Source organism: Terrapene carolina, unplaced genomic scaffold (assembly GCF_002925995.2).
Source record: "Terrapene carolina triunguis isolate 2854851 unplaced genomic scaffold, T_m_triunguis-2.0 Scaffold113, whole genome shotgun sequence".
NCBI lineage: Eukaryota > Metazoa > Chordata > Testudines > Emydidae > Terrapene > Terrapene triunguis.
The window spans coordinates 26,283,877-26,297,580 of NW_020664464.1; the positions used below are offsets into that span (position 1 = coordinate 26,283,877).

The 13,704-nt window shown below is 38.6% G+C and overlaps 1 protein-coding gene across 1 annotated transcript in view; it reads right to left on the reverse strand.

The window, feature by feature from the left end:
• Positions 1 to 330: 330 nt before the first annotated feature.
• Positions 331 to 13,704, reverse strand: part of CDC42SE2 (CDC42 small effector 2) — a 114,675-nt gene continuing 101,301 nt past the window's right edge. The window contains exons 3-5 of the mRNA XM_024196517.2: positions 9,297 to 9,398; positions 2,936 to 3,053; positions 331 to 2,381 (exon numbers count right to left, since the gene is read on the reverse strand). Of these exons, the coding sequence (XP_024052285.1) occupies positions 2,955 to 3,053; positions 9,297 to 9,398 (201 nt within the window). The 3' untranslated portion in view covers positions 331 to 2,381; positions 2,936 to 2,954. The remainder of the gene's footprint in view (positions 2,382 to 2,935; positions 3,054 to 9,296; positions 9,399 to 13,704) is intronic.

Genomic DNA, 13,704 nt, shown 5'->3' on the forward strand with positions numbered 1-13,704 from the left:
TCCAGTCAAAGATGTATTTTAGTCATTTCTGGTTTAAATTGAGATCCCTTCCCTTTATAACTCACTTATCCTCCGCCATTCCCAAGTCAAGGGTCGTATATACTGACCCAATAGCATATCTTGAAAACTAGAGCCAATCAACAATTTTAAGCATCATTTTCATTCTCAGTGACCCAGAATTAGTAAAGTTTGACTACATTTATTTCAGAAGCATTTTGGCTGTAGAGCAGTGTAGTCTAACCATGAAATTGTCTACAGAACACAAGTGTTTTCCTAATGTAAGTATTACTGTTATATTATTTCTGAAAAAGAAAAAGGTAAACCAGCAACTGAAAGAAAACATTTATTGAATCAAAGTCAATACTTTCCTTTTAATATCTACAAGTCAACACTGAACTGACTTTATTCAAGAATGAACACAATGTACAAAAAAAGTATGTTTGTTATAAAAATATGTCAATTTTTTTTCTGGCTACTGAGCTGAAGACATTTGACAAGTGCAAGGTAAACCTGCTCACTAAAATTAATTCGTAGAGTGATAACAAAAAGTGAAAATCATTTTGTAAGCCTAGAGTATTTAAAGGCTCATTGATAAAGATGCATTTGAAATGCTGACCCCAAATCACCGTGCTGTCATGTTTATGCACTCCAGACAACTGAACAGATCTCAATCCTGTGGCATCATGAATCAGTACCTCCAGCGGTGAAGACTATCCAAGTTTACCAGAACTATCCAACCAGATAATTTAAGTCTACCATCGGATTACAACTTTACTACTCCTGAAGAGAGTCAATGGCCTCAATATCCAGTATATTTGTGTGAATATGACTTTTTGTTTAGTACCAGGAAAAAAAGCAGATGTGTATGTGTTTATACCAATCTGGGGTCTGTTTCAACACAAAATGGAAATGGAAATTAGGAGAGGGGCTAGAAAGGAGAGGACAATAATTGTTAAGTGTATCACATTTACGTTTTTATGTATATTTATTTTAGCTTTCATCTGATTAGGCTCAGTTATGCCCAGTTTACTAGTTAAAATGTTAAATGTAGTTGAGGATGATTTTTCACATAATTTTTTGAAGTCAGTTAGAATTCAAACCATTGACTTCTGTTTCATATCACCAACAAGGAGGAAAAAAAGGAAAGGACCATTTACAGAAAAATCTGAGAACAGTGCAATATTAAAATACAATTTTCACAACATGTGAAAGAAGAACATGCTTTGGAACCTGAGCAAAAGGCTTCTTACTGACATAGTAAAAAGTCACCCTGTATGTTGTTTTCCCTGGCATCTGTTCTGCCAGATCAGTATGTTGCTCTTAGCAACTTACATGGCCCCTAAATATTTAGTACACAGAAACTGCCAACTACATAGAGAGGTCAACTAAACTTCAGCTAATATCGCAGGCAGTTTGACATGCTGCTACTGGAAATGACCATATAACCTAAAAATTAAGCAAAATTAAAAAAGGAAAAAGAAAAAGAAAGCAGCCAAACATGATGATGCTTGTTTAAACAGACAAAAAGCTCTACCACAACACTTAGATACGGTACTACACTGGTTTACAATCTCGAGGTCAGCTCTTTCAAAATAAATATACTAAACATTTACAACAAAATGCCTTATGAATGCAAGCTCACTCTTTATTATTTCAAGACCAGTTGGATGAAAACTTAAGACATAACTCTGAAGCAGCTAAGTTACAAGTCCTTCTTCAGAGCCTGCCATGACCCAGTGCCACAGCTAAACTTTTAATCAGCAACAGTATCATCAGTCCGCAGTAACAAACATTTTTTTTTCTGGCACTAAACAGGCCACCATACAAAGCAACTTCACAAAGCATGCGGTCATCTACTCTGCTGATTTTCAAATGTATGAAATGATCATTGTGCTTGCAGGTCCCAGACCTTTCAAAAACATATATAAACAATGACAGATTAAAAACATTAATAGGAACTCACTCACTTCTAAATTACAGAGGGGGAGCGGGAAATTAAGAGACCCAGCAAAAGAAGAATGCTGCACATTAGCACTTTCAGAAAGAAAAGAAAAAGATGACCAAGCTGAAATTGAAGCATTAATTTGCTTAATATTGAAAAATGTAAAAAAGGAAAACAAAAACAAACAAACAAAACTCCCCAAACCCTAAACAGCTATATGTCCATGGTTTTGATAGAGGCCAAATGTGTGCATGCCACTGAAAGGCACGGTAGGACCAATCTGACAAATGACATCATCAGAGCAGAACAGCAACTTTCACTGGAATAATCACAAGGGGTGAACAATGAGCCATCACTTCTCTCTTGTCATGAACACAGAAAGCAGTCACCAGGGCAAAAGGGGGAACACAGGAAAGAAGATACAGAAATTCACAAGAACCTGTGAAACAAAGAGAAAATGAAAGTTAAACAAAAGCAAGACTTTTGAAAATATGATCATGACAGCTTTCTAAACACTATATAACATTAATCTGTTTAATAGCCTTCATATTATGTTTATTTTAGTATGCAGCACTCCTGCAACATTCCTCTTAAATGTGCTATTTAATTATACCACTCACAGTTATAATGAAATTTAGTATGCAATCTGCATCTGCTGCTAAGACATCCAACATACAAAGAACCCCAACTCCCTACAGTAATATCTTGATAGATGGGTGTAAAATCAGTTTAATTACACGTTTGTAATCAGTATTGAATTATTAAACATATCGCTCATCGCATAATACAAAATACGTGGTTATATAAATACTCTCCTTGTATGGAGCCCACTACCCAGAAACATGCTTAAAATAATGCATCATAAGGGTAGAGTTATTTATAGAGAATTGTTTATGTTACATTGTAGGATATTCTCCTTTAGCATTCTGTGTCAGTGATAAAAAGGCCATACCAGACTGTGTAACACAACATTGGAAGGTCTGTAATACTCACTGGAAATGTTTCCCCAAGGTTATCCTGCTTTTGTATCTACAAGTTGCATCTGAACATTTGCAGACATGCCACCTCCATAGCCTCCCTTGGACTGCATTTGGTTCTGAATTGAACTCACCTATAGAAACAGGAAAGAAATGGCGATAGCAAATGATAAGGCAGATCAAACGTGAACTGGTGCTTTTTAAAGTGCCCTCTCTCTATTACAGCGGCATTATGTTTGTTTGAGGACATTTCCGGAAGTAGGTTTGCTGGAATTTTCACATCTTGCACTTAGGCAAGCAGGAGAGATGAAGGAAGAACTGGTACTCATTGATTATTTTTTTTCCCTGGTCCACTAGGAAACTGGTTGTTTCAGTCTTTCATCAACCAGTCTTGATTAGTCTCAAGAAAACTAATCAAATCTCTTACTGCTCTCCAATTCTAATCCAAGTGCTTCAGTATATCAAGATGAAAATTTGGCTTCAGATTAGAATTAGGCAGGGATTCTTTGCTGTGCAACAATGAATTTAACAATACTGTACTGTTAAAAAAAGATGATGTTTTTATACAGAATATTGCACTGTAGTATAGATTCCATAGATATAGTTGTATAAGCCTATCCAACAGTTCATTGCCTAGGGATTCCTAAACTACTAGAGACCCTTTGGAAGGATTTTTTCTGGTGATGTAGTCTGGAGCACAGATTTATTTTTCCTTCAACTGATCCTAGTCCTTCAATAAACAGAGGATTTATTTAAATGAGGCTTCAACATATCAACTTCTCTGGCGAGGATTTATTTGAAGGTACTTTTTAGGCTGACACAAATAAATACGTGAAGAAAAAAAGGTTTCATAGCCTATATCCGTAAAAAGCTAGTGAGACCACAATTCTCATGTGCTCATGCAGTATAAATCAAAATAATCACATCTCTCTGAATGCCTTAGGGCAGATCATTTCAATGTTAAGAATGGTTGGAAAAAGCTCTTTATGTCCGTCCCCCCCCAGCCGCCCCCTACACTTATTTCAGTCTCCATCTTTTGAAATGGGGCTCATAGCAATAAGGCCCTGTCCCCAAGTGTGATACTTACAATAATTTCACATGTATCCTCCCACAGAGAACTCAAAAACGTCAGTAAAAAAAACCACATTAAAACTATGTTAGTGACCCAACCCCTAAGCTAAGACCGGGCAATAGCACTTTTTTTTTTTCTGTTCACACAGACAAATGTTTTATAATGTAGACACCCATAGTTGAAAACCACATTTAACATGGCTCTCTCCTATGTGTAGAAGTTTCCATAAGCAACATGAAGAGATCCTATGCTAGAACTCAGCTGGCAACAACCCAGGTTTAAACAAGACTTTAGACAGCATGGTTCTGATACCAGGGGGAGCAGGACAAAAATCAACATCTGAAGAAAACATGATGGCTGTTTCCCACCTCAACCCAAGGAAATAAATTGTTCAATTCACTGAACAGTGCTCTTCACCACAGCATCTTCTCTTGAGCCTAGGAGCAAAGGGATTGCAGGTAGTCAACCCACTTCAGAAACTTTCAGTGTATGGGCAGGAGTGACTACAAAAGACTTAAAGGATGGCACACTACTTTCATTTCTGATTAACCTTGCCTTAACTAGCCTGGAAATAGATTATTCCACCAAACACAGGTCTTCAGTATAGGTCTTCCTATGCATATCCCTGGCGGCATGCTCACCTGGTGGCCTTGTAAAACTTTGATATGTTGCTTTATTTTAAAACAGCATACAAATAACAAGTCACACCGCTGAACAAACCAAGAGTAAACTTTCAACAGTGGCCACCTCTGAAGTCTTGCCAGGTGCCGTTGTTAATAAAATAAACTGTCTCAATATTTGGGTCTCTCTGGCATAGGTGTTGCAGTTAGCAAGTGTCGGGAAGTTAGGGTATCAGTACAGATGCTGAAGTAACCATATCTATTCACCTAAGGCAAAAATCAGCAAGTTTTAAGGCTTACCACCATAACTCTACAATGGGGCATCCTGTATGAAAATCTATGTAAGTGATATACAACTGTCAAGAACACTGACTGAAAATCAGGTCTATTAAAATGTTGCCCTGGTAATACTCATTTGGAAGTATCATCCTTCTGAGTCTATCAAAAAATGTTAGAGTGAGTGCAGTGAAGTGCAATTAAGGCCATATTTATTAAAGGCACTATGTGTCCCTACGATGCTGTACACGTAAGACCAGGTTGCTCTCTTGAGGCGCTTACTATCTAACTGAGACATAACACGCAGAGGGATAAAACAGGCAATTGGGGAGGGGGAGGAAGAAGATGAAAGAAAAAAGAGGGTCAGGATTACAGCAAATAAAGATTACATGAGCTGTTGTGTTGGATATGTGTCTTGGTAATTTCTATTTAGTTTTGTTAGCATAAGGGAGCAGGGCAGATGGCACTGAAGTGGAAGATTACAGTGGAAGGCTACTCAGCAAAATGAGTTTTGAGGAGGAATTTGTAGATGTGGGAGAGTGTTTGGCACCCTCGAATAGGGTGGTCATTAGGTAAAAAGGCAGGGAGTGACAAGTGGGAGTAACAGACAGAGGGACAAGGGAAAGCAGAGCTTAGGGTGCAAAAGAGGGATTGGGGGAAATATGGACTGAGGTGTAGGTGAGACCAGCGTTGTGCACAAGAGAAGACTGTTTGAACTACACATAGAAAAAATAAGGGATTCATAAAGCGATTCAAGTACTAAGAAATACAAATAGGTGGTGCAGGTGTTTGAAGCAAGAAATAAAATAAAATAAAATAAAATAAAATCCTGGGAGGCCTCACAGAGGACACAGAGGTAAAGGAGGACAGAGTCAAAAGAGGAAGGAGGTAATGTGGAATGATGGGGAGCAGGGATAGAGAGCTCCAACTGAATACTGTCAATTTTGTCTTTGAGAAAACAGCTAGCTCCTATGCAGAGAATGAAGAGAAAGACAATTAGACCCACAGTTTGTACTATGGGGGTGAATGGTGTGAATGTAAAAGTCCCTAATTTGCACTACTATACTACAAGTTCACTCCTGCAGCATCCACACAAGGGAGCTACAGCACAGCACTTTGTTGTGTACCGTCATTCACGCCCAAGTAGTTCAAACTGTGGGGCAGTGCAGACATGCCCTAAAGTGACAAAGAGGTTCCAGGTACTGGGAACATAGGAATGGATAAGTATTGCTGGGCAAGCATGGGGGACAGCTGAATGAAGAAAGGAACTTATATGATGAGGTAACAGGAATTCCTTCAAAGTTGTTAAGCAGAACAAAAGCAACAGCAAAGGTAAAAGCAGGAAAGTTAGATGAATAATTGGTGCAATGGGCAAAGTATTAAGTGTGGCAGACAGGGTGGATATATAGTTGTGACCTTGTAATATACGCTGTGGAGAATGGGTAAGAAAAGGAGAAGAGGGCTGGGAGGAGAAAGAAGTCAGAGGCTAGAGAATTGAATATTACAGAAGGAGTGAGCGGCTGAGCAAGAGAGAGAAGAATGGACAATGTCAAATAATATAAATAGGTGAATCAAGAATGGAGAAATCAGTGTTTCTCAAAGGTGAGAGTGGAAAAAAAAAAAAAAAAAAAAAAAAAAAAAAGAAGAACAAAAAAAAGAAAGGGAAAAAAAAAAAAAAAAAAGGACCAAAGCTGAGTGGGCGAGTCCATCCTGACCTGGGGACCAGAGGAGAGAAGAGGCAGATGAATCATATTGGTCACAGATATGATTTTACTCAAAATAAAGGAAGGAGACTGGGGAGATAGAAAGAAGGACAACCAGTCAATGTTCAAGACGAAGGCAGAAGCAGGTTAAGGGGTAGTAAATAATGACCATCTGGAGAGAAAGAAGATCTGTATCATATGTAGTTTAAAGATGAAGAAATAGAGAAAGGGTCTTTGTAGTCTTTCCTCATCTGGAGAGCTGAGTGCAATTCTGGTCTCCCATGTTTAAAATAGATGAATTCGAACTGGAACAGGTTCAGAGGACTACTAGGATGAACAGAGAAATGGAGAACCTACATAGCAAGAGGAGACTTAAGGAGCCTGGCTTGTTTAGCCTAACAAAAAAAAGGCTGAGGGGGAGATATAATGGCTCTCTATAAATACATCAGAGGGATAAACACCAGGAAGGGAGAGGAGTTAGTTAAGTTAAGGGCCAATGTTGGCACAAAACCAAAAGGATATAAACTGGCCATCAATAAGTTTAGGCTTGAAATTAGATGAAGGTTTCTAATCATTAGAAGAATAAAGTTCTGGAACTGCCTTCCAAGGGGAGCAGTGGGGGCAAAACACCTAAGTTGTTTTACGACTGGGCTTGATAAGTTTATGGAGGGGATGTCATGATGAGATTGCCTACAAGGGCATATGGCCATCTGCAACTACTATAACCAAATGCCTCCAATGGCCAGTGATGGGACACTAGATGGGGAGGGCTCTGACTTACTGCAGAAATTTTTTCCCAGGCATCTGGCTGGTGGGTCTTGCCCGAATGTTCAGGGTCCAATTGATCACCATATTTGGGGTCAGGAAGGAATTTTCCCCCAGGTCAGATTGGCAGAGACCCTGGGAAGTTTTCACCTTCCTCTGCAGCATAGGGCATGGGCCACATGCTGGTATGAACTACAGTAAATAGTGGATTCTTTGTAAGAAGTCTTTAAATCAAGATTTGAAGATTTCAGTAACTCAGCCAGAATGGGTGGGTAAGCTTCTGTGGCGTGTGATGTGCAGGAGGTCAGAATAGATGATCATGATGGTCCCTTCTGGCCTTAAAGTCTACAAGTCTAAAGTCTGTAAGAAAGAGGGATGAGGGCTGAAAGTGACAGGAAGAAAAAGGAGTCCCATGCCACCATAACCTTCTGGTCGGTGGCTGTGGGAAAAGAAAAGTGTCCTAAGGAAGATGGAACAACTAAATACTGATTCAAAGGTTCTTAATCCTTCAAAAGAATTATAAATTGAAATTAAAGAGAAAATGTATGTTTCTAATGAGCAGGCAGAGAAACTGTTTTTAATGAAACTAAAAACACTGCATTAAAATGCAGTAAAAGCTAATTATATATTTATCAAGCTATACATCTATTTATAATAGTATGCGTACAACTGTTTTATTAAAATTGTGCCCTAGCCAATACATTGTTTCAAGGAGCCTTGATATTTTGTTTGCAATATCAAACCATCTCCTTTTGCCCTTCCCCCAACTGCTATCAAGTGCCTCTACTACAGCTGGGAAGGCAAACAAGCTGCTTCCTTTCCAGGAAGCTACAAATGTCATCTTTTGCTTACCTAACAACTGAAAGTGATTGATTTCCATAGCTCTGCTCAAAGATTCCCACATGCCTTGAATTCCTATACTCCTGCCCTAGAGTCCTCCCTCCCCGTTCACTAAAACTCACTGTTCCCAAACAAATCTCTTTCCTTTTAAGTGTACCATTAGAGGCATATAAATATATCAAATTTCAAAGGACATAAAGGTATCTTTCTGTGAGTACACCTCCCTTGGCTTGCATTAAAACTTTAATGAGGTGAATCAGATCTTAAAGACTGGTTAACATTTCACAGAAAACACTGAAATAATATTCTGTATAGAAGTCTGCCTTTATATAATCATTCTCAACACATTTCTCCATCTTTGTTCTTTGTTTTCAAGAACGTGTGCACGAAAACAAGCACTTTGTCTCTTGGTAGTACATATATTCATTGTTGTTATGCTTTTCCTCCGTAGGAAGCTGCAAGTCTTTGCTTGTGACATCACAACAGTTTTCTGTGAGAATAACTAATGTCACAAATAGGATTATAGCTTCAGGTGGAAAAATGTGAATTCTTAATAAAACAACAAGACTGATAACATTTGCATGAAAGATCAATAAACTAATGAAGAGAAACACCAAAAATGTGAAATACTATGGAAACATTTTTATCCATTTTTCATATATGCATTGTCTGTTGGTCTTAAGGATAGTCTTTTTCTAGTTCTTCCTAGCCTATTTTGCAATACGAGCTTATGTGAATACACAAATGGCTCATTTCCATTAGGAAAGAAAAAGAGGCTTACTCAGTGACTATCTTATAATTTATATGGCACCAAAAATTGCTAGATGATAATATCAGTAAACAGAACATTAAAAGTTTACTAGTTTTACACTCTGATTTAGAGTATTTTAAGCATGTTTTAAGAATATTTTTAAGAATGTTTTAAGCACTGTGTTATTCTCCAGTTTTACAATGATGTAACTCCATTGAAATCAATAGTAAAACAGGTGTAACACAGTGGTGAATCAGTCTTCTAACTATAATTTCTCTGGTCTTTGTTCTAGTATTTGTATGGATGCAGTCTAAGATGATACAGGGTTTTCTTCATTCATACACACTTACCGAATTCATTCCACTGAATAAGTCTCCTGATCCTACATGAGCTGTGTGAACAAAGTTTGTTGGCTCTCCAATCATACTTCGGTCGATCCGCCGTCGCCTTTTCTGAAAGGTGGATAAAGAAGTTTTGTGATTGCCACTTACTTAAAAAGCAAAGAATACCTGGATTAAATATAAAATTTGGTTTATAGTTAAAAGTGAACTGCTCCCACAGAGCATTAAATGTATTTTTAGCATAAGAAGACCAGAGCTCAATTTTTTGGTTAAGCTAAACATGGCGTCATCCACAATACCTTGGCATTAACCAAAGGGCATGTGATCAAGTATTGTGTTTAGAAGACAGCTCAATAAGAACATTCCTAGTATTAGACAACTTTCTATATGCAACCAGCTACACATCAGTAACTTTACTATAATCTAATGCCTATTAAACAAAACAACATACTTAATTCTTTACACAGAAAAAGTTCTAACCATCTTTGACATTTGGAGTTGCACATCAGTTGTCCCATATTAGTTTACAGTTGTGACACATCAGATGCTCTTGGTTTAATCAACCATTAATCACTATCTTTCATGTCCATACAAAACACACAAATGCACAGAAATCCTACACTATTTCCAATATGAATTCATAGCACTAAGAACACATTTTGTGAAAGTGCTCTGATAGGAGCATTTCTAAGGTATCTCTGCATGGATTTACACAGTATAAACATATGTTCCCAAAGGTCTCTGTGTATTCAAACTGCTTTCATGCAGCACAGTTATGTAGGGATATTAAAGAAGGTACTAACAGTGATTCCCCCAAGAGACAGTGACTCCCTCATAATTTGGCCCCCACACTTTAAAATCCAACAGTTTCACCAAGTACAAAAATCTCTTGGGTCTTCTGTTAAAACTTGTAAGCTACTGTCTGTAGAAACCATTGATTATATCTATCCTGTGAAAGATACTTTACTACTATGTAAAACTTACAAACAAGTTAACTGACTTTGTTCTTGAAGTAATTGATACAATGTAAACAAACACTATAAGCTGTTAAGTGACTTTCACTTCATTCAACGGCTCCTAGGACAGACCCCCCACCCTCTGTGATTAAAGGGCCGGGAGCCTCAAATGAATTAGCACACACCCCGAAAGTGGTGGAGACAGTAAATTAAAATATGGTTAAGGTATGGAATGTATGCTGATGAATGCTTGATATACATGGATGGTTAGGGAGGTGCCAGCCTAGAAAGGAAGTATCCATCGGCCGAAGAATGTGTCAAGTGGATGACCAGAAAACCCCCGGAGGGTAAACTGGGATCCACCCCATCACCTGGAAGGATGAGAAACACAAACTTTGGACAGTGTGGAGCCACCAGGAATGTGCCACTTTGGACAGGAATGTGTGCCATCTGCTGATTGAGTCAGCAACAGCAGGATGAAACAGCTCCCATAGACTAACATAGGAATTAAATCCTATAAGAATGGACTCTCAAGACTGAGGACTTTGAGTCTCTCTGGTTCTGCTGCCAACCTCCAGGAGCATCAGATGCATCTGACACAGACTCTGCTCCATCCTCATGACCAAGCTACCTGGCCAGTAACTTGCCATGAGCAACTTCGAGGCTGGTAACTATAACACCTATACAGAACTTGAATGAATGATTGTGTGAATGAATCTATCTATCTATCTATCTATATGTGTGTGTGTGTGTGTATAAGGAATAAGTAGTAATAGGAATAAGTAGTCAAACAACGTTGTTTACTTTTATCTTTTGCTTTATCATTATATTTACAATAAATGTGGCATCTTTGCCTTATCCCTCTTAATAAGATCCTGCTGGTTTTTATTCTATTGGTATAACAGTTATAATACCAGGCCTTAATACCATGGCAGTGGATGTCAGATTACATGCTCAGCATACTCTTTATAATATATCTTACCATCCCTCACAGCATGGACAACATAACAATTTTGACCTCAGTTTCCCCTTTCTCGCATAGACTTGCTGCCTCCATTTTTGTTAATGTAATAATAGGTAAATGATGAATCAAAGGCAGACAAAATTTATCCTGATAAAGGCTGCTTTGGCAGTCTGCCACAAGACCAAAGTCTGCACTTAAATGCATAAAATGGAACAGACTGCAGCTGCCCTTATCTCTAATACAGGAGCTGGTTAGATCTAATGCAGCATCATATGCTGCCACCAGTCATTGCTGCAGGCCACTCTCCTGTATTAAAAGATGAGAGTGGCCATGGGTTTCACACTGAACATTCCAGTTTAAGCTAACCACTAAACTGAAACTGAATAAGTATAACACAATTGCCATTAAGAAGTTACCTGACTCAGTCAAAGCTTCCCTGTCTATCAAGGCTTGATCTATCACAGTTTAAAGGATCAGTATCTCACCCTTTCTGGTCTGTGATAGATACTAGGATCATTTGGAGTTTCGGGTGGGAAGTTTACATGTCTTATCAGTGGGAATCACTCCTGTCAAAATACAATTCCAGCTAAAAGTCACTGTGAATCAAAGCCACAGCTGTGAGAATACATCACAGGATATGCCCAACAAGAGCAAAATATTTCTGGAATTAAATCAAATCTAGGGTTACCATATTTCCACAATCAAAAAAGAGGACACGGGGGGGGAGGAGCCCCGCTTTAGCCCCGCCCCTGCCCTGCTACAGCCTTGCTACAGCAAGAGAGGTAGTTCCAGCAACCGTAATGGCCAGAAAGAAGAAACTAAAAGGGGGCGGAGCCAGCGGCAACCTTTATACCAGCACACATGTGTGACTCCAGAAGGAGCTAGAGTCAGCCCAACAGATACCACTGAGGGAAAAATCTTCGGCAACTGTGCACATGGCACACGCACACCTAGCATAGAATGGACATAAGCAAACACTCAAAGAAGAATTAATGTAAAATATATTTTATAAAAATACCCTGTTTAAAACAGACTTTGTAGGAGGCCACTGAACTAGTGCTTGAACCCTAGAGAAGAGCAATAGGCTCATGTAGGAAATAGTCTGTTCAGTATTAAAGTCTAAGTTACTCATGATATAAATAGGGAAATAGTCTGCGGCCGACCTGAGAGAAGAGAATTTCAGAATAATGCTTTACACTGATGAAAGTTACTATAATAAAATGGTTCAGAGTTTAGAGCATTTCTTTTATCTCCCACCATGACAGAATTGTGCATATACTGCAAGGTTTCAACTACTAACTAGACTAATTTTTTGTGTGTCAAATAAACCTGATTTTTAGAGCTGGTCAGAGAAACTTTAACAGACTTGTGTTCCGTTGGAATATCTGGTTCTGTCAAAACTGACATGCTTCAAAAATCAGGCTGATTTCACTGCAATTTCATTTTGGAGGAAAAACTTGCAAAGCGTTTCAACAATGTTCCATTATGACATTTTCAGAAGAAAATGTTTAGATGTTTTAGTTTAAAATGACTGTTTTGAAATTTTATGTTGTGTTATATATTAAAATAGAAGTCAAAATTGAAATGAAATGTTTCATTTTTGTAAAAACCAAACATTTCATTCAACCCAAAATGTGTGTGTGTTTGTGTGTATATGTGTATAAAATACATGTACACATATACAAACTTTAGAATTTTCCTTTGCAGAGAACTGAAAAAAATGTTGGTTTTCATTCTTATTCTGAACAATGCCAAAATTTCAAAATCTTTTGCAAAAAAAATGGAGCCTCTGTCCTCTGCACAGCTGTACATATTTCATAGTAATCAGTAGCAGAACGCCTCCCTTTTTGAGGAGAAAAGTGAGAGTGCAAGCATCAGCCATAACAGGCCTGACTCCAGTACATACCGTGAGTCAAAACAATTACATTGGTGTAACCACTAGTGAAAGTAGACCAGAATCAGATGCTGTGCATTTAGTTATATCAATGTGATTCAAGCCTAGAAACAAAGCGTTAATCATTTTCCTCCAACCCCTAAGTGATTTGCCCAAGGCGGCATAGTCCACAACTCAGCAAAGAACGGAACAATGGATCTCCTGAGTCCCAGTCCCATTTTCTTAACAACAAAGCCATACATAGCGAGCCCCAACTGGCCTTCCCTGAAGGTTGTAAGTCAGGATTCTAAAAAGCTTCAAGAAACCCTGTTTTTAATACAAGTGGAGACAGGAACTTAGTAACATAAAGCTGAGTTACCATGTTGTTTACACTAGCTTTTGTCAAAGGCCCCAACTCTAGGGTTACCATACGTCCCGTTTTTCCCGGACACGTCCGGCTTTTTGGTAATCAAACCCCCGTCCGGGGGGGAATTGCCAAAAAGCCGAACATGTCCGGGAAAAATACCACCGGCCGGGCACTTCCCCTCCCGCGGCTGCTGTGCTCCCTACCTTGACTCTTCTGCTCTGTTTAAAGCCGAGCTGCCCGAGCGCTACCAGCTTCGG